Source organism: Aphelocoma coerulescens, chromosome 3 (assembly GCF_041296385.1).
Source record: "Aphelocoma coerulescens isolate FSJ_1873_10779 chromosome 3, UR_Acoe_1.0, whole genome shotgun sequence".
Lineage (NCBI taxonomy): Eukaryota > Metazoa > Chordata > Aves > Passeriformes > Corvidae > Aphelocoma > Aphelocoma coerulescens.
The window spans coordinates 60,527,588-60,555,363 of NC_091016.1; the positions used below are offsets into that span (position 1 = coordinate 60,527,588).

The 27,776-nt window shown below is 42.6% G+C and overlaps 2 protein-coding genes across 2 annotated transcripts; one reads left to right on the top strand and one right to left on the bottom strand.

The window, feature by feature from the left end:
• The first annotated feature begins 2,035 nt into the window (after window positions 1–2,035).
• On the top strand, window positions 2,036–9,743 carry SMIM28 (small integral membrane protein 28). Its single transcript, XM_069008539.1, has 2 exons — window positions 2,036–2,146; window positions 8,516–9,743. Exons 1-2 carry the CDS (start codon window positions 2,036–2,038, stop codon window positions 8,912–8,914), a joined length of 510 nt encoding a protein of 169 aa, XP_068864640.1. The 3' UTR covers window positions 8,915–9,743.
• A 146-nt stretch (window positions 9,744–9,889) lies between these two features.
• On the bottom strand, window positions 9,890–27,015 carry LOC138108195 (uncharacterized). Its single transcript, XM_069010497.1, has 3 exons — window positions 26,877–27,015; window positions 26,276–26,419; window positions 9,890–15,198 (listed from the first exon to the last, which is right to left on the bottom strand). Exon 3 carries the CDS (start codon window positions 15,087–15,089, stop codon window positions 13,161–13,163), a length of 1,929 nt encoding a protein of 642 aa, XP_068866598.1. The 5' UTR covers window positions 15,090–15,198; window positions 26,276–26,419; window positions 26,877–27,015; the 3' UTR covers window positions 9,890–13,160.
• Between the last annotated feature and the right edge of the window lie 761 nt (window positions 27,016–27,776).

Consider the following 27,776-nt stretch of genomic DNA (forward strand, 5'->3'; position numbering starts at 1 on the left):
AGAATCCAAGGATGCCAAACAGGGTGTTTATACTGTAAGGAGACATATTTTTTTACTTCTCCTCATTATTCATGCACAGTCCCAAAGCAAATTTATAGCAAGCTTTTAAAAATAGCATTAATAATCTTAGGGGCTGCACTAAGACCCTAATTAAGAGGGTATATGAATGTTTCCTGCTTGCACGTTATAGATTTAAGCTGCAGAGTCTCAAGGCTCCTTAAGGAATTTCTTTTCTTAACACTGGTTTGGGAAAGATGATCGTCATTCTTGCTTTTATACAAGGTGTTGAGGCACCAAGTGAAATATTTTGCTACCTTGACCTGTGACTTGTTAAACCATGTTTAGGACCTGGCTTCTCAGTGGACATTATAACTCACAGTGTAACTGCCCTGGGCCTGGTGAAGCTGGACACACTCACCACCTCTGAAAGTACTTTCCAAGATGATGAGTGAGGCATCGAGGAGAGGAGGGGTCTTCTCACAAGCATGCAAAGGCTTTGCTGAGGTGAGATTTCCAGCTTCACACGGGACTTCCTCAGCAGAAGCAAGAGTTTGGTTTCCAACAAACGATGTGGCTGCTTCAGCAGCAAGACCAGCCCCTCACGCAGTATTGTTGTTCCCTGTCCACTGCTCACCTGGCAACTTCATTGATAAAATGGGATAGATTTATCAAATTATCACCTCTCTTTCCCACAGCCATGGTTCACCTGCAGGGTGAATCCCTCCTGAAAGATGCAGACACAGGGATCACAGCCAGTTTTGGAATAGGTTCTTCCAGGGTCCTCTCCGTAGAAATGGCGAGTGCTGGCACTGCTGACTGCCATTGTTGCAGCTGCAGGAGTACAGCCTGCTGCCTCCAAGTAGGCCTGCAATTTTCTAGGAGCCATGAACTAAAAGAAGAGTTGATGGAATAAAAGTCCAAGCAAGAAAGAAGAGGTTAGGATTCTAACCCCAAATTTCCATCATCAGTCCTAAACACAACTGTTGCTCGGACTGATAAGCCTTGAGATATCATGCAAAACACACCACAGTTGAAAGGGACATTTAGGAACAGCCTTTCCCGCTGCTCGCAGCACGGCAGCAAAACACACCTCCAACTTTTCAGCATGAGTTAAACCTTGATACAACTTGCAGCTTACGTTAAATATTCCTCCCTTCAGAAGTTACCACACATCAGTGAAATAAGTTCGTGTTGCTTTTTCTGTATAAACATCTCAGAGTCTTCTCACTGGAAACAATTGCCATTTAACGAGTATCCTAGAAAGCTGTAAACCTGATTTAACTGAACTAACAACTCATTCTTACCAGAAGCAATCATACACTCTCACAGTGACCAAAGCTTTCCTGGCAGAGCTCTCTCTCTGGATTTATCATTAACATCTACATCCTAACACTGCTAAATAATTCAGTACAGCATTTAGCCCTGTGTCCTTGCCTCTCTACTCAGAAACCACTCTTTTCTGTATGTTTCAGCAACAGGGAAGAAAAACCTGCCTGGACTGTGATTCTTCCTTGTGCTCTGTAACTGAGGGGGGAACCTCAGTTACCCTTTCACTCTCAACATAGAAGCACAGGTTTTATTTATTTTATTTTATTTTGTTGGAAATAGTGTTTATTAGATAACTAAATATAGAGCGTTATTTATCCACACGGAGTCACGACCATGTGGGCTCAGATTCACATGCAAATTCCCCTTTTAATAATCCTAATGCAGGGAGTGCTCCAATCAGAGCGCTATCAGCCCCAGCACCCAGATACCTGATGCCAGCTTTGCTGGTAATGTAGGCCACTGAAGCAAATCCAGAGAGATTGAGTTGGAAGTGGAGAGAGGCTCTGAGATCTATTTGCTTGGCTTCCTGACGACGAGGGGGTGTCTAACTTCTTTTTTTTTTCTTTTCCACTATAAAGGGATATCACTTAAGAGGGATCATTAGCTGCCAGCAGCCCGGCTGGGTCAAGGCTGGGAGGCGGAGACGCAGTTGCAAGCAGCGAAGCAAGGTGGAGGCACGAAGACAGAAGACCAGGTTAATGAAAGCATGAGGTGGCTCTTGGGCAGCAGCTTGAAAAATTTTGGACATGCTGACAGGGGAAACTATGACTGGCTAAACAGTGAACCAGGTGGGCCACTTCTGGAAACAGAGCTTCAGGTCTGTACCCCTCTGCTCATCTCTGTGGCATTCCTTTGACTTTGCATGTGTGTGTATGTCTGTGTAATGCCTCAGTGTACAGTGCAGAGTAAATACCTGGGTATTGGGACGTATCAAAGCAGTACTGCTCTATTACATAGAGTCAGAGCATTTCTTTATTGCTGTTAAGTCTTTTTAAACACATTTGTGGCAAAGAAAAACATTAGATGGAATAATTTTGCTGGGGTGGCAGGTAAGGAAGTTTAATTACTTCTTTTAAGCATAACACATCCTTGATTTCCTTTCTGTTAAACGCCGTGTTTACGCCTTGGATCTGGTCCCGTGAAGCCCTTCTGCAGATGTTACAAGTCAGTAGCAGGCAGCAATGAACTCTTGTTCCCTAAGCTGTGCACTGATTACTTCTGCGAGAGAGGATCACACGCAGCCGAGTGGGGGAAGGGAAGTAGCCCCCAGAGATGAAAACACAGCCTGCTTTCTGGCTTTGTCTGGGATACAGCAGAAGTGTTTCTCTGATCAAAAATAATAATTTAAGGTGCACGTACTTCTAGGTTAGTGTCTAGGTTAAGATGCATTAGCAAATGAACTGGCCACACTACTCAGCTGATATATATATAAAGTGTACTGTTGCAAAATAAAAGGGGGTAGGAGTGTGGGTGGGTGTCAAAACAGGAAAAAAAGCAGTATTTAAATGCCTCCACAATTTTAACAAAGTCTACCTCACCAGTAATATTGTCAGAGTTAGAATAGCAATGGCAATGTCTTCACACCTCAAGACTGGTTTTATCTGACAATGAGAAACAAACAGCATCACTAGAGTCACATTTCAACAAATATTTGAAAATTCTGTGTAAATCCAGGCTCACTTCTAAACTTGTGTCATTACTAATGTATATAAAAACACATAAAAATGTTTTTCTATTTGCCAGAGTTACATGTTTTTGCTTTTTACAAGCAATAATGAATCAGCTTCAAGAAGCAGGATAGAGCTTGGAAAAGCACCTATGGGTGGACCACACCCTAATGACTTCAAAGCAAACTTTGTTCCCAATCCACTTAAAACATTTCAGAAGTATCGGCTTCCTGATTCAACTTCAAAAGATATTAGTATAAATATGGGCTATATTAACAAAATAATTTTAATGGAGTTTCTATTACTCTAGCAATTCATTAACAACATAATAAATCTTAGCACAACTCAGTCACTTCAATGGGAATTTCAGTAAGCAAAATAAACTTTCATTTTTCTACCCTTACACAAAAGCTTTCCTTAAACTCATGTTTTACCCTCCCAAGGCAGGTACTACCCCTCTTTCATCTAGACACATAGTTCAGCTCCAAGCCCATTCCATTACTCATCATGGACATACCACACAATTCAGCCACGCTCTGCATTTCATTCTTTTACCAACAGGCATGAGTAAAAGCTCATCTTAACTGATATGGGTCACATAATCTGTAAGCTGGCAACTGTACATGCTCAGCATGTTAAAAAAACATAGGCAGGCCGATTACTAATGAAAGGCTTTACTGCTTTATGTGCTCAGTGGCTGGGGGAAACTGACCCTCTGCTACAGTCCCTACAAATATATAAAGGAAAGGAGGAGAATAAACATGAGCCTACAATGTCCAAGCTGTCCTACTAAGAATGAATTCTGGGAAAACAGAGGACTTTTTAGAAATATGATCCCTTTTACTCCCATGCTACTTTCTGACTTTCTCTGTTTTATAAAGGATATTTTCCCATATTTATGTGTCTGTAACTTATTTCATGTTGGAAGTCGGATCCTTATTTTTGTCACTTACAAACCTGACAATAGATGCTTGTGACGACACAGGCAGAGCATGCTGATCTCCAGTGAAGCAGCATCAAACAAAACCAGTCAATTAATAATTCCATCAGTCACTTCATATGCCTGGTGTGGAAACTTTCAAATGTAAAAGAGTAGAGGATTTTACCTTAAATATGTTCTGCAGTCATTTTACTTTCAATTAATGAAGATTCAGTTTGATTTCTAGATCATTTTATTTTGCAGTTCTGGCAGCTATTCCTGATACCTATACACAGTGGTTACTAGTTTTAGAGCCACAGCTTCAGAAGTTAGTTTTAGGTCAGTGTAGAATTTCAGTTTTTAGTTTAGAATTTCAGAATAAGGGGGTTTTTTTTAAGTGGCCTTTGATACATTGTATTAAAATTATTCCTATTTTTAGTATAATTTTTTAATGCCTATTAGCTTTTCTAAGTCTTTATGTCAAAATTTTGCAACATTCTTCAGTAGCCCTTTAGGCAGTCATTGCAGAAATGGGCACAAAGCCACAATAGAAAAAGAGGGACTAATATTGATCAATTGTCTCCTAATACATTTGATATATGTATATGGATAAATGTACAAGAAGTCCATCAGCTTTTGGAACTACATCTCCAAGTAAAATCAGTCCACGTAATGTTTGGCAGGAGGCAGCATCAAAATGGATATATAACTCCCTGTTCAGGTTCAGGGCATCTGTGGGGCAGTATTAACTTATGAAAGATTATTTCAACTCAAATAATACACTAGGTAGCCTACAAATTATTTCACCCGGATAGGAAAGTCTTAACATTATCTGTGTTTAAAAAGCTATGAACCTCTGAAACACCGACTGAGCAAAACTGGTCTTTATTATCACCTGTTAGCATACAGAAAAGCATGAAGCTGAGTCAGGGGAGGTTTAGGTTAGATATGAGGAAAAATTTTGCACTCAGAGGGTGATTGGGCACCGGAACAGGCTCCCCAGGAAAATAGTCACAGCACCAAGCCTGACAGAGTTCAAAAATCATTTGGAAAATGCTCTCAGACACGTGGTGTGTCTCTTGGGGTGTCCTGCACAGGGTCAGGAGCTGGGCTCAATGATCCTGATGGGTCCCCTCTAATTCAGCATATTTTATAATTCTATAATATTGCCTAATTCTTAATCCTATCTGTTTTACATACTACTATTTTTCAGATCATAGTAAAACACACTTACTGCTCTTTCACAACTATACAGGGCATGGTATTCACTTCATTACTGGCCATTCAGTGTGCTGCTTCCCTCACCTTTCCCAGCATCTTTCACTGCATCTTCTTCAAACAACAAATGCATTATGTCTTCTTTTGCACACGTTACTGAATAGATATCCACCAGGCACTTGTGTGGTTATTTTGAAATAGAATAGGATAAAATAGGAGTCGTTCAGTTGGAAGGTGCCTGCACTGAATATCCAGTCCAACCACCCGACCACTTTAGGGGGTGCAAGAGAACATGGGCTGCTTTCTAATAATCTATGTCGTTTTTGCCCAAATCCCTCAGGGCAATAAAGTACTTGCAGGTTCAGGGCACTGCCTTTTCACCTTCAGAGACAGCAATACAGATGCAGAATTTCTGCAGACCATACCCAAGGATCTCAAGCCAGGCACTCAAATGAAGTATAACCAACGAGCAACCCACAAGAAACACTGATCTGTCTTGCCCGTTCTGTAGAGCATTTAGTAGCAGAGACAGAAATACAGCTCCCCAGGAGAATATTTGCTATCCCACACTAGCAGGCAGTCCTCTCTCTTCCCACAGTCTTCTGACTCAGTCACTACATACTGTACACATCCTGCAACACAGTACCCTGTGGAATTGTGGTGTTCATCTTCTTCCCTAAACAATCTATCACAACCCTGATGAGGCACTTTGTGCACAATAATGTAATTAAAAATTATACGTGTTGTAGAGCAAATTAAGGATTCACAGATTTCAGAAATGCTGTCATTTATTCAGCCTTGAGAGCTTGATTTTGCAACTTTAGAAGCAATGCTACAGCTTACTCTTGGAGGGCCTTTAAATAAGAAGAGTTTTCAGGCCAGTAACCCACTGACACCCTAAGGTGTCCTTTTGTAGCTACTTCACAGACTGTGGCCATCTGAGCTAGCTCATACTACCTATAGTTTCACTGCTTCCAGTTTTTACCATTAGATGCAAACTGTCCCCTCCACCAATAATATATTTTGCACCTTTCTCTTGATAGGTATTTCATTGCAAGGCTTTGGAGCAAAGTATTTCCCTGAGACCCAAGATAATTTGTAATTTCTTCCATCAAGCTTAACCTTTTTCTGAAGTCCAGTATTTGTATCAGGACATGCCTTACAGCTCTAACTCTTATCTGTGCTTCCACCAGCACACAAAGGATACACTGTCCTTGGCCATTATTTACACATGAATATTGTTTCAGTGAAATTTATAGGGAAGCTGCACTGAACTTAAATTATAATCGGGGCTTTATATACCTTTGACTAGTCTCATGTAGGAAACACTGGCAATCTCACTCTCTGTCCTCACAAACCACCAGAATACTGTACAACTCACAGATCCTAAGACCAACACTTAACCCTGATGAAAGCCTGCTCCCTACAAATTAAACCCAAAACCTGGACTTGGATTTTAAAAACAAGCTCTTCACTGATTGCAAATAATGCTGTCCAGTGTAAAATCAGCTCTTCTAAATATTTACTGTAAAACTATCGGTAACATATCAGTGAGTTTCCACATACGTAGTGCACAAACATAATACTGAATGCTTTTTTCTCGTTTTCCCTTGACATGTTTTATGCACCTCATAAGACACACTAAAAAAGCATTAACAAACTTTTAAAAAAATCCACTCATTTTAAAGGGATTATTTAATGTCTGCACTAGATGGAAGAACAGCTGGAACAATTTCTTCCAATTCTGCTATTTCCTGTCACTCATTGAATGGCCAGGTAAGACAACAGCTTGTACAGTCAGAAGATCTTTAATTAAAAACTATCAGTAAATATTAAATACTTCTTTAATATGCTTTTTTTGGGTAAAAGATAGTCGGGGAAGAATAGCTTCATTGCTAATCTGCAAAGGTTTCAGTGTATTTTAAAATTATTTTCATGCATTTAGCTTCCAACAATACCTTAGGGAAAAAATAAAAAAAGCAGAAATCTCTCCTGCATTATTTGTTAGGAATCAAAGACTAGTTACATCGTTTTTCTTAGGCATGACCACATAATAATAATTTCATAATATGATGACAAAACAAAGAGGTTACAAAAGCCTGGTAGATAATCAGTTGAATGTAAGTTACAGTGTGATTTTGTAGCTAGAAGAATGGCTGTGATTCCTGTAAGAATGAGCATAGAAAGTTTTTGTAGACTAAGAAGGAGACACTGATTTACTATCCTTTTCACAAAGCCATTGCTGCAAATGGCCAGTTTGCACCCCTGCTTCCAAACACTTTGAGGAAAGAATCACTCGAGTTCTCCCAGCTTGAATAGGCAGCTTCACTCAAAGTAAAGGAAATCTGATCCATTGTTTAGTCTCACCATACAAATGTGAAAAAGCCATCTGATAGCATTTCTTAAAAACTTACAAAGGGAACGAGTTGATAATAAACAGCAGTATAGGGTCTGTGTTTTCCTCCTTCCCTAGACTAGACTCTGAATGAGATCCAATTATTAGAAGATAGAGCCAGACTGGAAACAGGATATACTAAATTTTAAAACTAAAACTAATACAACAGAAGAGCACAAATGGCTTTGTTTGTTTTTCTCATAGCTTATGACTCCAGTTAACATTACAACACAATTCAAAAGCTGTGGGACAGAGGTATTTTGTGCTGCATTTTGGAGAAAACAAAGATGACACACCAGTCACAACTGTTACTTCTCTTACGCCAGAAGTTCTTTTTTCCATAGTTTTAAATAGGGAAAAAAGAATCTTGGATCACTGGCAGAGCAAGCTCAAGAGCCCCACTCCAAGTTGTCCTGACACTCTGTGTTTTTTTGGAACTGGCCTGTGAGGTTAGAGCAACCCAAAGAGCAGGTATTGTAGGCAACAGGCCCTGTTTGAAAGGGCTAGTTGTTGTAATAGTTGTTCTTTAAACAATTTTCCAAATACAAAGAAACAACACTAGATGGTGGATCACCAGCCTTATTCATCTGTAATTCAGTGTTCTCCCAAATTTTAAAGGCTTGACTGATCTCCTGCAAAGTCAACTGGTCCCGCTATAATCCAAGAGTAATAAAATGTCATGCGAAATTACATTTACTTCCAGGTTGTTGGGTTTTTTCCCCCATTGGAGATAAGGTTTTCTAAAAACCCAATACTCTTTGCAACTTCTCTGGGGTTTTTTGTCTCTGGTTGTGATTTGCTTTAATTGGCCAGTAGATAGAATTCATGAGACTGCACAACATATTACTTGAATTATATTAGTGCAAAGAGAAAGATATTTGGAAAAGCAGCTGCTATGTCATGAGGCGGAGATGGGGAATGTGTTTTTGCTCTCTGATTAGTAGATCTCCAGAAATCCAACACACTTCCTATTTGCTTTGGTTACAGAGCAGACAACAGACAAGTTCGACCAAAGACGACATAGAACCATTTCTGTGTATCATATTGCCTGCCACCATGATGCTCTTCCTGGCATTCCTGCTACTCTTCCTGTACCGCCGTTGCCAGCACCGCACTCAGCAGGGGCAGATCTTCAGCATTGACCTTCCTGAGGCCCTGCCTGAGCATGATGTGTCCCATTTCCTTTCTGCACTGCCCTGGAGCAGTGAACAGAGTTTCCACTACTCCACACTGCTCCCTGATGCCACATTCCTCTCTGTGTGTTTGCCTCCATCATATGAGGAAGCCACCATGAAGACTTCCACGGAAGAGGCTCACATTGAGCTCTCTCCAGACCCAGTGCCTCCTTATGAAGAGAGCACGCTGCAGACCAGCAGCACCAAATAAACTTCCTATGGAAGCACCTTAGCTGAAGCATGAAGCACAAAGGTAGAACTGCTATGGCCTTTAAAACTTGTGAAAAGATTCCAAATGAGGCACATTTATGAAGGAAGAAACTTGAAGTGACAGGGAATGAGTCTCTTCACCTCATCCAAGGATTCTCTACCTTCCATTTTTAGCAAGTGTACACATGGTGTAGCACCAAATCCAATCCAGACTAGTAACACAGGGATTCGAGTTAACAAACATGTCATGCAAGGTTTAAACTTATGAAAAGCTGGGAAGCTCCTCCTCTGTAATCCCTCAGCTACAAGGAAATGGCAATAATGCCATAGATTCAGCAGTCACAAAAAGGGCTTTTAGCACATACCTATTTCAGTTTGGTTTTTTTCTACTTTATGCATTTATTTTCAAACAAGTTTTTGACAAGCTGAGTCACTCAGTCTGTGTGTGTTAACATCACATCATTCTGCAGTGCTCTGGAATGATCAATCAGCTCTCAGGAAAGCAAGTAAATATACAACCTCTACAAAATTTCCAGTAACTGTCCCCAAAGGTTCAAATGTGCACTATGAATAAAGGCTGTCTTTTCTCATGATTGAACATGAGGACAACCAGAGAAGACCTGATTATTCTGGGTGAGGAAGACTCCATACAAGAGCACACTCACACTATTGCTGCAAGCTGCTTGCCAAGTCTGCAAGGTCCCAACATTCCAGACTACTCACTTGACTTCTTTTCCAAGTCTAAAATAATAATAAATCATGCAACTTACTTGGTGCAGTGTGTAAACGAGTTGGGGAAAAATTAATAAAATCTAGTGCACCAAAAAAAAAAAAAATCTCGTCTGTTGTCGCTGTTGTCCGCAGGGACAGCACGAAGAACAGCATGGAATTCAGGTCCAGGATAGAATGGAATTATTTAATTAATTACCACCGCATTTATATAACTTGATTCACAAGAGTGGCATAACAACATTGGGTGCTTGACCATCCACCTCCCAGAGTGATTGGCTGAACAGTATAACACCTATTTCAAAATATTTTCCTCAGTGTACCATAACAAGGCCATGCAAAACAAGTTTGCACCTGTGAGATAAAGTCTTGGTTTACAAAATAGCAAACTGTTTCTCAGCTGGTTTGCGTGAGAACAAAGACTTTCACAGGAGGCAAGCAGGAAAATTTCTCTGCTAGCTTTTTTAGCATCCATAATTCCCCCTTCTTGTTTTAAAGACCAAAAAGGTAGAGGTTGTAATCCTCTGCGGGATCCCTTGCAGCAAGGAGAACAAACACAGCATAAGGATCCATTTGGTAGTGGCTGTTACCAAACTAAATCCAAATCAGATACTAACTTAGAGTAGGCAGAGAGATTCTCCAGCAACGCCATGGGAGATATACCTCTAGCGAATCCAGCTATACATCCAGTCATTAATTCTGAATAGTTTTAAGGGCTCTAACATTCTGCATAACATTCTGACTCCATAACATAAGAAACTTGAAATTCACACTCTGAAATTCAGTCTCTGCTTGTAGAAGGACCAGGCTGATGGTCGACATCTTGGTCACCATCAGAGGGATCATTCGATTAATGATCTGCATTCTGGTCATCATTTGAAGGTTGCCTTGGAGGATGCCTGTTCTGCTTCTGGTGCTGCAGGTCAGGGTGAACACATCTTGCAGGTAGCCACCGTACCCCAGTATCTGTGGAAACACAAGCATACCCACGACCCCAAGCAATGAGCTCATGCAGGCCTTCCCACTTCTTAGTGAGGAGGTCCCATACCCAGACTGTCACTCGAGGCAGGTGCGTCTCGCCTGCAGACTGCAATGAGAGAAAATGATTCAAAATAACAGGATTGTTTGAATTTAGCGGCACTGTAAGATGGTTAATTGTATATAAAGCTTTTTCTAGTCGGCTCTGTGGGGTTTCTCCATGCATTCCCCCTTTTTGTTTCTCCAGAACACACTTCAAGGTACCATGAGCGCATTCAACAATGGCTTGGCCAGTAGGAGAATGAGGAATACCGAAGTCATGATCTACATCCCACAGATGCAGAAACTGCCGCGTCTTCTGATAGACATAGGCAGGGCCATTATCGGTTTTCACAGAAGAAGGTACGCCCAAAATCACGAAAGTGAGTTTCCTATGGGTGATAACATCACGGCCTTTCTCCCTAGTATGAGCAGACGCCCACATAGCTGAGGAGAATGTGTCAATAGGCACATGCACATGCTTAAATCTGCCAAATTCAGGAATGTGTGTTACATCCGAACAGCCAAAGCTGCAAGGCCTGTAGACCTCTAGGGTTTACCCCTGATGGCGGAGGTGCAGCGAGCCCGTGACCGTCAGCACAAGCACTGACAACGTCCCGAGCCTCAGCTGGAGTCAAATGAAACTGCTTCTGCAGGGTATGCACACTTTGATGAAAGAAATTGTGCAATGCTTTAGCTTGTGCAATTTTGTCAGGCTGAGGCGCTACCCAGGCAGGGTTAGGTAACCTGTCAGCCCTGGCATTGCCTTCTGTTGTGAAACCTGGCAAATTAGTGTGGCTTCGAATATGCAAAATGTAATATGGCTGCACTCAAGCTTGAATTGCACTCCACAAGGCCTTCAATAGTGAAAACAGAGCTGCATTATTCACTTCCTTCAAAAGTGAGCAATCTAAGCACTGAGTTATGTCTGCTACATAGGTAGAGTCAGTGACCAAATTCAAAGGAACCTGAGAAAACTGCTGAAAAGCCATGGCAACAGCCCTCAGTTCAACCAGCTGGGTTGAGCCTGACTCATGGCCTTCTAGCACCTGCCACTCAGATTCTTCCCTCCAGCTAACTACAGGTCTCCCAGTTTTCCCAGACCCATTGGTGAAGATGATGGGCCCTTTCACTGGCACCCGACTATTTTTTGGTCGTAAGGTGAAGCTTGTCAATTTTGCCATTCGCAGTAATTTATGGCTGGGCAGATGTTAAGCAATCTGTCCCAAAAAGTTTTGCAGCGCACTTCGTAAAGGAGTGTTGTTAGTAAGGCTCCACTCAAAGTGTTCCTGCTGTACTGGAAGAAAAATTGTTGCAGGATCCGCTGCCGTTAATTGCGGACACCGTTGGCGGCATTTGATTATCAGACAAGCGATCAATTCAAACAATGTGGGTGCTGTCTTTTTTGGCTGATGTGGCAAGAAGACCCATTCTAGGATATGTAAAGGGTCAGGCCACTCTTTATTCCATTGGCCAATGATACCTGTGGGATGAAGATCTGGAGTGGTAATGAAAACAGTGATATCAATGGAAGAATCCACTCGATGAACCTGATGAGCAGAAACAGCCTGTTGCACCTCCTCCAGCGCTCGTCGCGCTTCAGGAGTCAATTTTCGAGGTGAATTCAACTCAGGGTCCTCCTTTAAAATATTAAAAAGCAGGGCAAGCTGGGCCGTGGTTAGCCCTAAATAAGGACATAACCAATTAATGATACCCAGCAATTTCTGAGCATCATTCAAAGTCTTAATAGAATCCGAGAATTGCACCTCCTGATGTTGTATGGTCTGATCCAGAATTTTGACTCCTAAGTATTTCCTGTTGCTGTTGGTTGCTGTTGAACTTTCTCCAGAGCACCTGGAATCCATAAGAATGCAGAGCAGCGAACAGCCGAGGCTGAATCCTCAGCATCTCGTCCTGGGTGGATGCTGCCACCAGGATACCATCCATGTACTGGTAGCAGTATGCCCCAGGAAACTGCTCACGGTCTCTGGACAAAGCTTGAGCGACATACCATTGGCAAATAGTTGGGCTGCTCTTCATGCCCTGAGGTAGAACCTTCCATTGATACCTCTGTGCAGGTTCAGCATTGCTAACTGCAGGCACAGTAAAAGCAAATTTTGGCTTATCATTAGGATGTAAAGGAATAGTGAAAAAACAATCCTTCAAATCAATGATCAGGATTTCCCCCCCTGTTGGGATCATGGTGGGTAAGGGCATACCAGCCTGCAATGCCCCCATACTTTCCATCACTTCACTGACTTGTCGGAGATCCTGTAACAATCTCCATTTCTCTGATTTTTTTCTTGATTACAAACCAGGAGTGTTCCAGGGACTAGTAGAAGGCTCAAGATGCCCCTGTTGTAATTGTTCCTGGACTAACTGGCAAAGGGCAACTAATTTCTCTTTTGGTAGGGGCCACTGATGAATCCAGATAGACTTGTGTACTAGCCACCGCAAAGGCAGCGTAGGATATACTGCCCCCTTCAGTACAGTAGCCCCCGTCAAAAATTTGTCCCAATCCGTACCCCCCAAGCTGCCAACACATCCTGCCCCCAGAGGTTAAGTGGAGCTGTAGTGACATAGGGCCGAACTGTAGCTGTTTGCCCCTCTGCATTTTTCACCAGCACAGGTCGCTCGCTTAAATAGCTCTGTGTGGTTCCTCCCAACCCTGCGATGGCTGACCCCGCAGGGGCCAGAGGCCACGTGAGAGGCCATGCAGAGAAGGAGATGATTGTCACGTCAGCGCCCGTGTCGATCAAACCTCGGAGCTGGATCTGGGGCGGATGGGCATTTGGCAGGATTAGGGTACACGTCATCTGAGGCTTTTGGCTGGAGATGTCTGCAGTCCAGAAGACCTGTGGAAGTCCCGTAGAGCCAAAGCTACCATCTCCACGACTTCGTTGTTCTGCCCTAGGAACACAAGACTTAAAAGGGACAAGTTGAGCAATTCTAGTCTTTTCAGGAATAGTAACAGGGGGGGTGGATGTGGAAACCATAGCACAAATCTGGCCTGTAAAATCAGCATCAATAACTCCTGGGTGTACAAAGATCCCCTGAATGGTAACACTAGATCTACCCACAAGGAGTGCGCTGAAGCCTTGACCTAGGGGTCCATAAGCATCAAAGGGAACCTTATAAACACGACTGGAGTCTAAGACAACTGTTACTGCGGTGTACACATCCACCCCGGCTGATCCCTGGGTGCTGGCTGAAAGCCGGCTGAGTAGGCCTGTGTCAGAAGAGCCTGGGGAAACATTTGTATCTGGGTGCAATTCCCCTGTGTGCCCCTCAGCCCGTTTTTTCCCGGGCATATCAGGGATTGACCATTGACATGGTAGATAGGTTGTCAGTAGTCTGAGCTGTTGCTTTATCTCATGCAAATCTGCCAAGATTTGTTCCCCGAGAGAGTCAGATATTGGGGAGCATGGCCAGTGCTGCTTCCTCCCCTGAGCCGAAAAATCCCCAACTGTTGGGACATGTGTATGATAACCAAGGGCTACAGGGCTCGGAGTGGGACAAGAGGACACCGAACACGTGGGTGCAGGTGACCAAGGGTGCTGCACCGAGCCCAGGTACAGGGCTGATGGCGCGGGAGCCGCTTGTGGTGCCAGCGCGGCCGGTTGCGCCATCATAGGCAGCGGTGCCGAGGCGGCAGTCACCATGACCCCTGCCGCCACTTCCACAGATGGCAATGGCAGGGCCGTGGGGAGGGCAGATCCCACCACGGCAACCGAAGCAGGGGCTAAAGAGAGGGGGCACCCCGATCCTCCTATCAGTGAGGGATGGATATATTTCCGGGGACAGGGGTACACACCCTTCGTCTTCCTGCGGGAGGGTATCGGGAGCCGGACGACTGAACTTCCCGCACTACTTGGGGTCCCAGGGAGGGCAGATCCCACTGCGGTAACTGAAGCAGGGGCTAAAGACGGGGGGTGCCCCGATCCTCCTACCAGTGAGGGATGGATATATTTCAGGGGGCAGGGGTACGCACCTTTCGTCTTCTCCCGAGAGGGTATCGGGAGCTGGATGACCGAACTTCCCGCGCTACTCGGGGTCCCTCCACCCTCAGAGAACTCGTCATCCCCATCCGAGCTAGGGAAGCCCCCAGACTCAGATTCATCTGATCCTGGGTTGACTTTTCTGTCTCTGCTTTTTGTCCATTTTTCCATTGCTTCGTGTAAAGTCCCCCAGGTACGTATCAAATCGGCTACCTCTGCGTTGCCAGCTGAAAATTCATGGATTAGGGCATCCCCCAGTCCCCTCCAGGTGTCTGGGTTCAAAACATTATCAAAGTCTGCAAAATATCCATGTCCGATGGACCAGGTAGATAACGCAGTGAGCTCCTCCTCGCTTATATTAACTCCTGCGATCTGTATCACAGACTTGAAGGCAGAAAATACCTTGCTTTCTTTGGAGGATTTATGCTCCATGTCTCAGTCTATAGTTCCGTGTGGCCCCAGAGGGGGGCCGGTCGCGGTCTGGCAGGTACCTTCTTAAGGGCTGCGGTTGCAGTACCCGTCGTGAGGTCACCAGATGTTGCTGTTGTCCGCAGGGACAGCACGAAGAACGGCATGGAATTCAGGTCCAGGATAGAATGGAATTATTTAATTAATTACCACCGCATTTATATAACTTGATTCACAAGAGTGGCATAACAACATTGGGTGCTTGACCATCCACCTCCCAGAGTGATTGGCTGAACAGTATAACACCTATTTCAAAATATTTTCCTCAGTGTACCATAACAAGGCCATGCAAAACAAGTTTGCACCTGTGAGATAAAGTCTTGGTTTACAAAATAGCAAACTGTTTCTCAGCTAGTTTGCGTGAGAACAAAGACTTTCACAGGAGGCAAGCAGGAAAATTTCTCTGCTAGCTTTTTTAGCATCTATAAGTCTGTATTTCAAAACGGCATTATAATCCTTTCCCCCACATCACTAGGGCAAGGTGAGGCTAATTCAAGTGTGTTGGTGGCAGTGGTTCAGAGGGTTTGCATATGCATACTTTCGGACAACGATGTATGTTGTCTTTAACTCTTTCTTACAGGGTAGCATTTTCCCTATGTTGATAGATGCTCTTGTTACAGAAGGTGGTTACTACAGATCCTGACAGCCTCAAAAGTTATGTTGGCAAGCCACAGACAAATGCAGTGTCATGGAATAGCTGACACCTGTAAGGAAGAATCTGTCGTAGCAGCTTGTGCAGTCTTGGAGTAACTTACAAACCCAAACGCTGTCCTGACTTGCACTTGGTGATTTCAACAACTGTCAAGAGGTGTCAACAACAGCCAGTCCTGCTTTATGAACTTAGCACATTCCTTAAAAAAAAACCAACGAAAACAACAGAAAGAAAAAATCATCACCGTACAGCAGAAGAAAGGCCACTTTAGAGCTGCAAGGTGGTTAAATTTTGTGTTATGTCAACAGTGACACAATCACAGTAACCAAATAGTTCACATCAAAACTGATGCTCCTATTCATACATTCCTCTTACGACAAGAAAAGAATATGTGTTTTTTTATTTAGAAATGGGGCTATTTTCTTGAACTACAAATTCTTTTGCTAATGTTCCATTTGGGTCCATTGAAGCAGCAAATGTTTTGGAAAACTCCAAATTCAATCAACCATTTTTCTTTTCAGACCTGATCTGGGAACCGTTCCCAGTATTTGCTGATGTGTTTGAAAGTACCATATTCTACTGCCTCCTTGCATTTTCTTCATCTCCTTAATATTTGGTACATGCAGTTATTTCCAAGGAAAGCTGGAAAAATACAAGATCCCCAAACAACATAACTGATTAGAAAGGTTCAAAGGTTTGAGGTTCAAAGATAAACCACTTCTGCCTCTGGTGTTTTGTATATTCCACTAACTTCAGCGGAATTGTATGGATATGCTTGAAAACTCAGACATTGTCATATCAAGCTGGTATATTTTGCCTTAAGAAACCTTAAGAGATCTGCTGTGCTCTGAAATGAGTTATGCTGCTCTTCAGCACAATCTCTTGTTTACCCTTAGCCTGGGTAGAGCCTGATACTCAGCTTCTGGGCTCATCATTCTAAAGTGCTCTCCAGTTACCTTAGCTAACTACTTAGTAGCAGGTTTTCTTAGTTTTAAGAAAAATTTTGTCTGGTATTTTTTGTGATCAAGACTGATATACTTCTATAACTAGTTGGGAATTGTTGTTCTCTGCAAGAATATAGAGAGTGATTGTGTTTCACACAGTATTTATTGGACAACCCTCACATCCTGCTTTAGACAAATGATTTCTGATTGCTAGCATTGCTATAGACAATTAAAACCAGACACTTGCTCAACCCAAATTAATGGCGACGGTGCCATGACTTAAATTCTTCTTTCTAGTAAACTGCTTTTTAATCCATCTGGAACTAGTATCCCTTATCTCATTCCAACACAGATTTGCCTAGACTTGCATGTTAATAGTCCCTAGTGGGTTTCAACATAACCAGCATCTCCACTCTTAAATCTCCACCCCAAAGAGAAGGTCCACTAAAAAAAATAGACGATGTTTCTCATGCAAACATACTGAAATAAAATCTCCATTGCCTAGAAGCTGCCTCTGATCCTGTCAGGCTGCAGTGACACACCTCTCAGCAGGCACCGTGTTACTGATGTTAGCGCTCCTGATTGTGGAGCAGCTGTCAGGTCCTCTGGGCAAACACCTTGTGCATCAAAGCAGAGAGCTCATGACCTGAAAGGAATTCATGCCTGGCAATAGAGCAACCACAAATGTAATGGGAAGATCTTTCATTTTCTTAGCTGCAGTAATCTAAAACGTAAAAGTTTAGAGCACCCCATCAAAAAGGAAGATGTTGGAGTTGAGACCATAAACAAAAAGACTGAGGAGAGACATTAAGTTTTCAATAACATAAATGGTAACTGCAAATAAAGTAAAACAAGGATCCCTCATGCCTGCACCAATCTGAACTGGTACTAGTGATTTTAATCTTGAAGAAGGATTCAATTAGAAAAGAAATTTCTAAAAGTGAAGTGCAATCTGAAAAGGCAGTGAAGCAGTGGCAGCACCATCTCTGGACACATTGAAAAGGTAGACAAACATCTGTCTAGAGTGATAAAGGCTCCTGATTGGAGCGGAAAATGGATTAGATGTCTTCTCTGTGTCCTTTTCTGTTCCTATGCCCTGAAGTTATATAAAAGTAAATTTTTTTTATTGTTTCCAAATTGTATGAAATCAGATGTCTGTTTCTTTGAAAATCTGGTACTATGAGATTTCATGTGCATCCAGAAATCACTGTAATATTGGCAGTGGACTTTATAGCCACAAGGTTCTCTTTCTTTTTTATTTAAATCTTGTATCTGCTAGTACACATACAAAGTCTTACAAATTATGAACTTACTTTGATGTGAAAGGTAATTGTATTTCAGTTTTCTATTAGGAAAATACTGAGGAACCACAATGAGATTAATTATGTATACACTACCCCCTGTTTTTATTTAGTAGGAAACTATGGAACAATACAGGCCCCCTCATTAAGGAGGCTTCACCAGCTTAGAGGGCAATCTCTGTGCTTGTCTTCCCTGTGAGAGCTGCAGAGTCCCTCACTGACAAGGGTCCATTGTTCTGCAGACCAGCATGAATACACGTCTTGCACACATGGCAGATTCTTGATCAAAAGCCATTTAATGGAAAACAACACAGGTAATTTATACAAAATAGCTCTCCTAAATATCCACTGAAAGTATTCAGCACGCATCTCCAATGACACAGTGGTTTCATTTTAATAGAATATCCTGTCTCTCTCATTTTAGCCGAAGGAAGAAAAGATGACACAGCTCTTTGCAACCACTGTGGGAGCTCAGAAACTAACATCTTGGATAAAATTGATTCATGCTTGTGCATAGATTGAGCATCTGGCACCTGATCTTTGCTGAACTTAAAACTAGCTCATGACTCACCGGTTTGCACTTGCCAATGATAAAATGTGTTTTTTGAAACAGAATAGTCATTGCTTGGCCTTATGAAGTAACCCTTGGTCTAGGAAAGGCAGAATAAGCATTTCAGTGTAGACATTTCACTTCAGAGAGATGCTGACCTGCAACGAGTATCTTGACTAGAAATTTAGATCCCATACTGAAGTGGAAAAAACTTTAAAAAAAACCCAAACAAGCCCTGACATCAAGTCAGAATATCTTTATGGAAGTTCAATAATATCACAGTAGTCAAGAAAGAACTGCTCGCAGAATAAAACTTCGCTTAATCCATGCTTACAAGGATTTTACTTGGATCCCTATGCCAGCAAAGCCTCCAAGTACAGAGACACAACTACTTTCACTAGTACAAACTCCACTGGCATGAACTATATATGCTCCAGTAGTGAAAACTCTTACAAATGTAGGTTTCATCAGTATGAGAAAGTGAGTAGGCAGTCTTTTTCTGGCTAGGAGAGTAATTTTATTTGTGTGTCGGGTTTTTTGTTGTTGTTATTGTTTTTTGTTGTTTTTTTTTTACACATTTTCAAGAAGGAACATTGCACAAAAACATCAGATAAGGATGAGCTGAATGCTTATGGCAAATAAATTATTCACCGACTCCTCTCTCAAAAACTGTCATAAGTGAAACAGCTATGAATTTTTAATCATGGAATTTCTTAATTACAGTCTGTTAGTAAATGATCATGTCATGTCATGATTTCCGTTACCAAGTACCTCTATTCATCACTTGGATAACGAGGTCTTCTGCAGAACAGGAAAGGCATGTGAGTGTGGGGCCTAAGGAAGGTGTCCTCTGTAATAAAGACAGCCCACCATTCTCAGCGGTATGGCTAGCAAGGCTGGGCACAGCCAATAAATCAGTGCTGCAGATGCATGGCTGCTGATGAAGACAGCAAAACCTCACTGAAGACTCTTGGATACATGACTAGGCTGACAGCAGTGTAAGTGTAGTTTCGCACTTTCACAAGCTTTTCATTAAAAAGGTAAAAAAATGCCAATGTCTTTCATGTTTGTTGAGGGTATGAAAGAATCAAACTTGTCTGTGACTTTGGCTCCATCAGTGGTTTCACTTCTGATTATTCACAGGAATATTGTGTCTATGAGAGTTAACCATCAGGAATTAAGTTTAAGGAAGAAGCAGCAATCAAAACTGTAGTACTCAGAATTTCATAGAAACAAATCATAGAATCATTGAGGTTGGAAAACGTCTCTAAGATAAAGCCCAACTTTTAACCCAGCATTGCCATGTTCACTGCTAAACCATGTCTGTAAATGACATATCTACTTTTTTTTTTAACACTTCCAGGGATGGTGACACCACCACTTTCCTGGGCAGCCTGTTTCAACGCTTGATAACCCTTTTAGTGAAGAAATTTTTCCTAATATCCAATTTAAACCTTCCCTAGTGCAATTTTTCCTCTCTTCTTGTCACTTTTTACTTGGGAGAAGAGACCAACCCTTAGCTCACTACAAACATCCTTTCAAACCAGTTGTGCCATTAATATCAGGTTATCTTCTCCAGCCCTTTCTATATTAATTTGTCCCTATAATGTCAGGATTATTTCATTCTTGAATGCTTATTCTTGTTCTTTTATTTCTTGAATGTTTACCTTAGAACTTTTCAAACATTTCCAGCTGTGACAAAAATAAATATTTCAAAGCAAGAGAGCATGGACAGGCAATCCTCTCTAGTCATGTCAAGCACATTCATAGGTTTATCTTTTATTTTGTAGTGTTTTGGTGTTGGGGTTTTAGTTCTCCTCCTGTTTTTCTTTTTCTCTTAAAGGAATTTTCCCCATACATGTTGCCAGGGAGACAAATTACTGGGTGCTTAAGGAAAAAAAGGACCTGGCCACAGAGGAAGGGGTGCATCTCTTTCACCTGGGTTTGTGGGCAGTCAGTTCCTGGCGTTTGGACGGAGAGAGAGGCTGCTTCTTCAGCTGCCTTCCTTCTACCGGAGAAACCTGGGATCCCAAGCCCGCCTTCCCTGCCCCGCTGGGAGCCGGGCTGCAGCCGCCCTGCCCCCGCTGCTGCTTCGAGCCTTCGCTGCTCTGCAGCCCCGCCGTGCCCTGCCCGCCGAGATCTCCGGGGGGTTCCCACCACAGCTCCGCAGTTTGGATACACCTCGTCTGCCACCCGGGATTTGTGCTCGTCCCTGCTGTTCCAGCCTGCTGCTCCCGAGGGCCCGGCCGGACACCGGGATCGGCTGCCCAGGGGTTTGTGAAGCCTTTGTCCCATCCCTTCCCGGGATCCCAGGGCACCAGAGCAGCCGCGTGCTCCCCGAGCTCGCTCCGGAGCGCCCCCTGCAGCCGCGGGGGAACCATCGCACCTGCCCTGCTCACCGGGAGCCGCCAGCGCCCCTGCCGGCTGCGAGCGGAACTGCACCCGAGGGGAAAGGGCCCGACAGCCGAGAAGGCCGGGACTGGGTTTGGGATTGTTTGCTGTTACTGTCACAGTTATTGCTGTTTGTTTGACTGGTTATACACATATAGATATATAATAGTAAAGAACTGTTATTCCTATTTCCCACATCTTTGCCTAAAAGCCCCTTGATTTCAAAATTATAATAATTCCGAGGGAAGGGGGGTTGCATCTGCTGTTCCAAGGGAGGCTCCTGCCTTCCTTAGCAGACACCTGTCTTTCAAACCAAGACATTTGGTTTCTTGTTTTGGTTTGTTTTTTCCAGGTTCAAACTAGGAGAACTGAATGCATGTTGTTTTAGTTCTTTGAGTGCTAATGAACTGAATTGCTTTAGTGGCCTTCCAAGCACAGAGGGCAGGAAGAAAAGCCATACTTTTCTTGCCCTACCTCATCAGGTATCCTAAAAGGAAAGGAATGTGAAAAAGATCATAAATCAGGATGAAAAAAGGTAAGAGAAATGCCCATCCAGAAATAAGCCTCTCACAAATTTGCTTTCTCCTCCCCGACTTCCTATTTTTCACTTTCCTCTCCTTTAGCTTAATTTCAATTTTCTGCCAGCTATAAAAAAGACAACACAGAAAGGAAAACTACCTCCACAGACTGACCCACGGCTGTAGAGAGCAAAACTAAGTGTCATGTATTATGGTCTACTAGTAATCTGGAATATCCTTTTGTCATTATAAAGTGCTTTTTTTTTTTTAAGCGGAAGTCAGTTTCCACTACAGGTAAACCAGACAAATTCAGACATTTCTACAAACACATTTCCATGGTTATTATTATTATTTAAATTATTTAAACAGCACAATTAAAAACTCAGTATGTGTTTCAGTTCTGTGGCATTTTCTCTCTCTCTTTTTCTTCCAGTTCGGAAAACTCGCAGTTGACAACAGTCTCAGAGGTTAGTATGGCCTAAGGTTCTTCAGAAAAACTGTACACTTATGTTTTAGAAAAATAAATAAACTTGAAGGGAATTAGCTTGTTTATAAACCCTATCTTCAACTAACACTCACCCTTTTTCAATTCTGTTAATGATGCAGAAACTAAACATTTCTATAAATAGCTGATTTCTAGTAGTTTCTAGCAGCGAAACATTGTGGTCATCAGAAACTAAAAAATGCTGCTGTCATATGCAACAAAAGGAAAAAAAAAAAGCAGATCCATTAGCACAACCCTTCAGTGTTTGGCTGCATCAGGAAGATCAAAGCAAACAGAGGACATTAGTTTGGAGACAGAAGAAGCCACGTAAGTACAGTCCTGTCTAGCACAATTCTGAAACTATCACAGTGGTTCTTTTCCACAGCATTACCAGAAATCATCACCTGGAGAAGAAGCACAGTGCTGCATGACAGAGGAGCATGGTGGCCCTAATGCATGGTGCCCCTGAGGCACTGTCATCTATGGGCCCATGTGGTGCCATGCTCCACCATGAGGTCCTGCACCTCTCCAGCAGCCCCAGTCCTGCCACTCCCACCCATGAGAAGGAAAGGCTGACTGGTCTCAACCTGCCCAGTAAGACCTCTACTGGAACCAAAATAAAATAATCAAGTTTTAGACCCTTAGAGCATATTTTTATTACAAAAGTAGCAAGTTAATACCCTGGTAACATGTAGACCTTGTGCCAGTAGTTATGGCAGACTCTATAAAATACAGACACAAATTCTACTTTCTTTACCTAAAAGCATGACCTAACATAAACTAGAGCACATGGAAAGAACTAATGTTTGATATTGCATTTTATGCTTTGCAGATCATCCTGCAAGTCAGAGGGCTTATTTTCTAATCTATTATTCTTTATCTAGTTTATGCATACCTTATTTTAAATAAGGTTAATAGATGTTGTAGGGATGGCAGGCAAGCTAAACTATAAGCATGAAGTATGCCTGGATACAGTATCTGAGAGCTCCACATGAACAGCTCTCTCTCTTTAGCTAACATCACTTAAAAAAATTATCACCTATGTATTTTCAGTTATCTGGACTCCTTCCACATGCCCACTCCAATTACCAACTGACTACACAGTTGTTGGAAGCATTTATGACTTTGGTTTGTCCAGTCTTATTAAATAACAGGTTTGCTGTTTTAGCTGGGACTGAGTTTCAGGAAATATTTATGCTACATGCAATAACTTCCAATAAATATAAATATAATTTTCTAGTTTTGTTAGAAGACAACGAATATTTCCAGAATGGCTTGCATTTAGAGCAATTATACTGACTTTTAAAGAGCTGAAAAGAAATTTTTATGAGAATGACAACCTGCTTCCCTGACCCAAGGTGTGCTGGGCACCACTCCCAGCTATCAGAAGAGGGTAGATTGGCAAGGCCTTCTCTCCATTAGGTAGTTTACCATCATGTTTAACAGACACCAAGATTAAATTCCCAATTTTTCTAGGCTTGTTTGGTGAAACTGGATACCGCCACATCCAACAGCTACTCCAGGGGAGGTTGGATTTCACTGCTGGTGGGCCTTAGAGGGTTTTCAGTGACTCCTGTTCACTGGGGGCCCCTTGCCCCCAGTGCTGTATCAGCCCTTTTAAAAGTTGTATGGCTTTATTTAGTACTTCTCATAAATTACCACAATGATACCCAACAACACAGACTACTCCAACTGGTATTTTTCCTGCTAACACTGTTTTGAACCATAAATTTTGACAAAATATGTATTATTCTTAACCCCGGTCTTTAGTTCTCAACTGCCTCGCTCCCAGTTTGTGACAGCTGCACAGCAAAGGTTCCTTTCTGCTCGTGCCTGCCCAAAGCAGCAAAACAGTTGTCAGTGCCTAAACAATGCCTGGCTCCTTGGGCTGGTACAGGATCAGCTGCCCTGAACGGCACCAGGGCTTCCGATGGAGCCTGTCAGGAGATGTTTTCCTGCATCCTCCAAGTTTCTGGAACTAAGAGGGAACTGCCAAAGCCATCCAGGAGCACCAGGGTTACAACACAGGAGTGCTGGACCAAGTGGCAGCTTCATCCATAGACCCCAGTGACAGTTCAATAGCTCTGTATTGAACCATTAAGTGTCTGGCAAATCAGCACAGTTGTAAATATTTAATACCAGATAGTCTGCTCAGAGTAGACCAGCACTTACTCATATTTGTCTCAGTTTCCTTCCCTAGGCACTCTGCACAGAGGGGACAGACAGATGGCCTCCAAGCCCCATCAGTGTTTGCTCCTGTGTCCCCCTGCCTGCACACCTTCCTCGGGGGGGTGTCTGTGACTGGCAGATACCCTGATGAGGTAACAGCCCGAGCAGGTACAAGGCCTTAACAGATGGAAAAGGGTGAGTAAAGTATATATAGGAGGATTAGGAGTGCTTTTTCCAACACCAAGGGAAGAGCCTGGACACCCCACCAGATTCCTAGTAAGGGTCACCAAGTACCTGCTGAATTATGAAGGTTGCTTCACATCCACGAGGATCCATCAGCACGAATTACCTTAATTCGCTAAACACAAAACTGCAGCAACCCAGAAGGAGACTCACAGTTCTGGCTTTAGAGCCTTGCAGAGAGTGGTAATTGGCAAACATGACACATACTGCTGCCCAATTTTAACTCACATCCTCCATACATCTGCCAGTCAGGGCACCCTTAATCTAGCTGCTGGTTCAATCAAGGGCATGGAAGCTAATGGGTAGTAGCAGTGCTTACAGCAGTCAGTTTAAGAACTAGAATGAAAAGCAAAGGCTTTAAAGTCACACCCTGTTCACCAGAAGTGCTTTACACAGCTCCTTCTACTGTCTAACTTCTTCCTCTTGAAGAGGCCTGTAAGTTTTGCATCCTCTGGTTCCACTGCTCACACCACTCAGAAAGTTACAATTTCAGATTAAATGCAATTTGTATCAAAGAATAAAAAATGATATGACAATTTCTATACTGTTTAAGGCAATTGAAAATTTGACCTACATTGAAATACTTGACTACAACCATTTTGAGAGGATTTAAATAGCTGTTTTCCATTCTGTACACAGGCTTTCTTCAGCTTTGATATAGCTCCCTGAACAACAAATTTTTCCTAATATGGTATGATGAAGGCAAGGATACTTCCAACAGAGGGAATTCTGTTCTGGGTCACAGTCAATAAAACAGCAATAAATCTTTTAACTCAATGCATTTAAAAGTATTTAAAAGTACCTATAGCAAACACTGTTAATAAGCCATGGGAAAGCAAGACACAGCATTACAGATGACTTCAGGTGCAACTGCCTCTTTCATTGTGCTTTTCAAAGCTCCCCCCCCCAAATTAACTTTAACTTGCAGTCAGATTTCACCTGTAGCTTGTTTCCTGCAGAGCAATCAAGGGGTTCTCAGGACTTAAAGGAACCCTTAAGAAATCATTATGCAGCCAAAATTTAACTTTCTTGGTTAGTCTGGCTAGTTTTAATTAGGTGCTAGTGCTGCTCCAGACTTTGACTTGGGTGCTACAACCTGGCCTACTCTTCCCAATCCCACAGGCAGCTGTGGTCTTTTCTTGTGCCCATCCCTGACTAACTTAACACTTTCCAGTTCTCAGTGAGGAGAAAACAACTGAGCTGAATAAAGACCACTAAGGGGTAGGAACATTTGTTTTGTCAGGTCTGCAAAGTGCACGGCCCACAGAGAGCTGCCTCCATTCCCAGCAGGCTTGCTGCAAAATAGTGTTCAGGATTAGTAGTGATGCTTCAGATGTACTTCCTTGGGAGCTGAGGAAAAAGGGTGTGCTGGGTAGCAAGGTTTCCTCAGAACACTAGTCTATTGTAATGTGATTATGCTGCATGGGTTCTGAGTCTGTTCTCTTACTGGCTTTTCTGCCCTGTTAAGGCCTCTCTGTGAAATCTGTATGAAGTCAGGTAATTTCAAAAATATGAAGTTTCTTCAAGTTTCATGGAAACTCAAATTTCAAGGAAAGTGACTAGAACAATGACCTCACTATGGGAAGGACTGTAGTATTCATCTCTTGTAAGACACTGAGAAAACCCACGTAGAAGAAAGCCTCTGTATATATGGTGAAAATGTTATTGCAGTGTGCCCTCTGCAATGCAGCAGAGAATCCAACAAGTTGTAAAGGTACAGAAAAACTGGCATTTGTACTTTGCTGCCCTCAGAACTACAGCAGAACAACAAAGTTATATTAGATTTATTAGCAGAATTAAAGGAGCAAATGAAGCCACTGAGACAGATGCTTTCTTGAACTCCATGCTCTTTAGCTGATCTGCCTGAGTTTCTGTGCCACTGAGCTGTTTTCACTTACCTGATCTTCCGAAGGGATGAAAATATTGATGGTGCCCCAAGTGAGCCTGGTGCACATCCACTCTGCATCCACCTTTGCAGTCTTCTCTTAATGCCACTCAAACACTGGATAATGGAATTAATCTCTTGGAATTGGGTATCTTTGCTGAAGAAAGAGGAGAAAGATGTGGGTCTGCCAGGTGTGGATTAATTTGTGTGGTGCTGTCAAATGGTTTGTGTCCCTATAATCTAAAGGGAATCTCCAGAATAATAAATTTGGATAAAGTACCTACTTTCCTGCATTAGGGAATTAAGTTTTCATTTTCATCAACTAAATCATGTGCTGCCTGGAGACAAAACCTGGTCTGAATTAGCCTGTAGTACAGGAAGTCATTACCCTCTTACCATAGGCATTCACTGCCTATGAATTCAATTCTCACACAAAAACCTCACATTTTCCTTTTTTTCATCTTACGAAGGCCACAAGTTATGCAGATTCTGTCTCACCAGATTATGTATTACTTTCTATAATCACATGCTTTCCCTGCTTGATTGCGTGAGTCAGCACAGGCGAGACACAGGAGCAACCACAAAACCACAAAGATGATGTTCATTTCCCTTACCTCATCGACCAGGGGATCCCCAAAGCAGCACCCAGGCAGAGGCACACAAGTGGGACACAGGCACCACAGAGCTTGGTCCATGCTAGAGGATCACCAAACCTGCAGTCCTTGCCTGTTTGTCAGGGATTCACACAGGTATTTTACCACTGTGCTTTGATCTTTCCTGAAGCAGAGCAGGAATCTCAAGCATGTCTGATAGGGTGCCTCGAAGTCTCTCACAGGCTTATGTTATCTAAACACAGATGTTCTACTTGTCAAACACACAAGGCTAAACAACAATTAGTATGATGTATGTGTTTTTCTACACCCCAGCTGCAAGTCACTTCAATGTGTTTATAATCCTACTCACCAGTCTTCTGCTATTATCCCAAGCTGGTTGTTCATATCACAATAAAAACATTGTGCCAGCAGGAGCTAGGGAGGGAGGAAAAAACTTGAATACTCTGCAAATGTGAAGGAAACAAATTGAATTCCACATTCCAGTATCTTCTCAGAGTTACAGACTGCTAAAAAATGGAATTGAAGACTACCAGGTAAAATATAAGATTAATTTCCAGTGTTCCCAATTAGGCCCTATTTGATGGAATTCTACTTTTGAGGTAGAGTGTCTTGGGGCATCAGGTTCTTAAGAAATGCAAATCAAGATGTGCAGCCAGTTATCTTACCAGTTTACACCACCAGTTTGTTCATTGAAAAGTTGTTTCATATTCGCCATCTTCTGTCCTAAGGGGCACCTCTCTTCACAGGCATTTTGGAAACCCAAACATTTGCAGGTGAGGAGAGGCCAGTAAAATAGACTGTAGGCATGAATCTTGCAAGGTTTAGGCTAACAGACTGCGGGAGAGACCCCCACACTGTGGGCACAAACCACAGCCTGATGTCGGGCGCTGAGGGCAGAGA

What these genes read in the sequence shown, in the direction of transcription:
- SMIM28 (XM_069008539.1), top strand. Translation starts at nt 2,036, where the DNA reads ATGAGGTGGCTCTTGGGCAGCAGCTTGAAAAATTTTGGACATGCTGAC. An exon ending in TTCTGGAAACAGAGCTTCAG is followed by an intron (nt 2,147 to 8,515) that starts GTCTGTACCCCT and finishes CTTTGGTTACAG; the next exon opens with AGCAGACAACAGACAAGTTC.
- LOC138108195 (XM_069010497.1), bottom strand. Translation starts at nt 15,089, where the DNA reads ATGGAGCATAAATCCTCCAAAGAAAGCAAGGTATTTTCTGCCTTCAAG.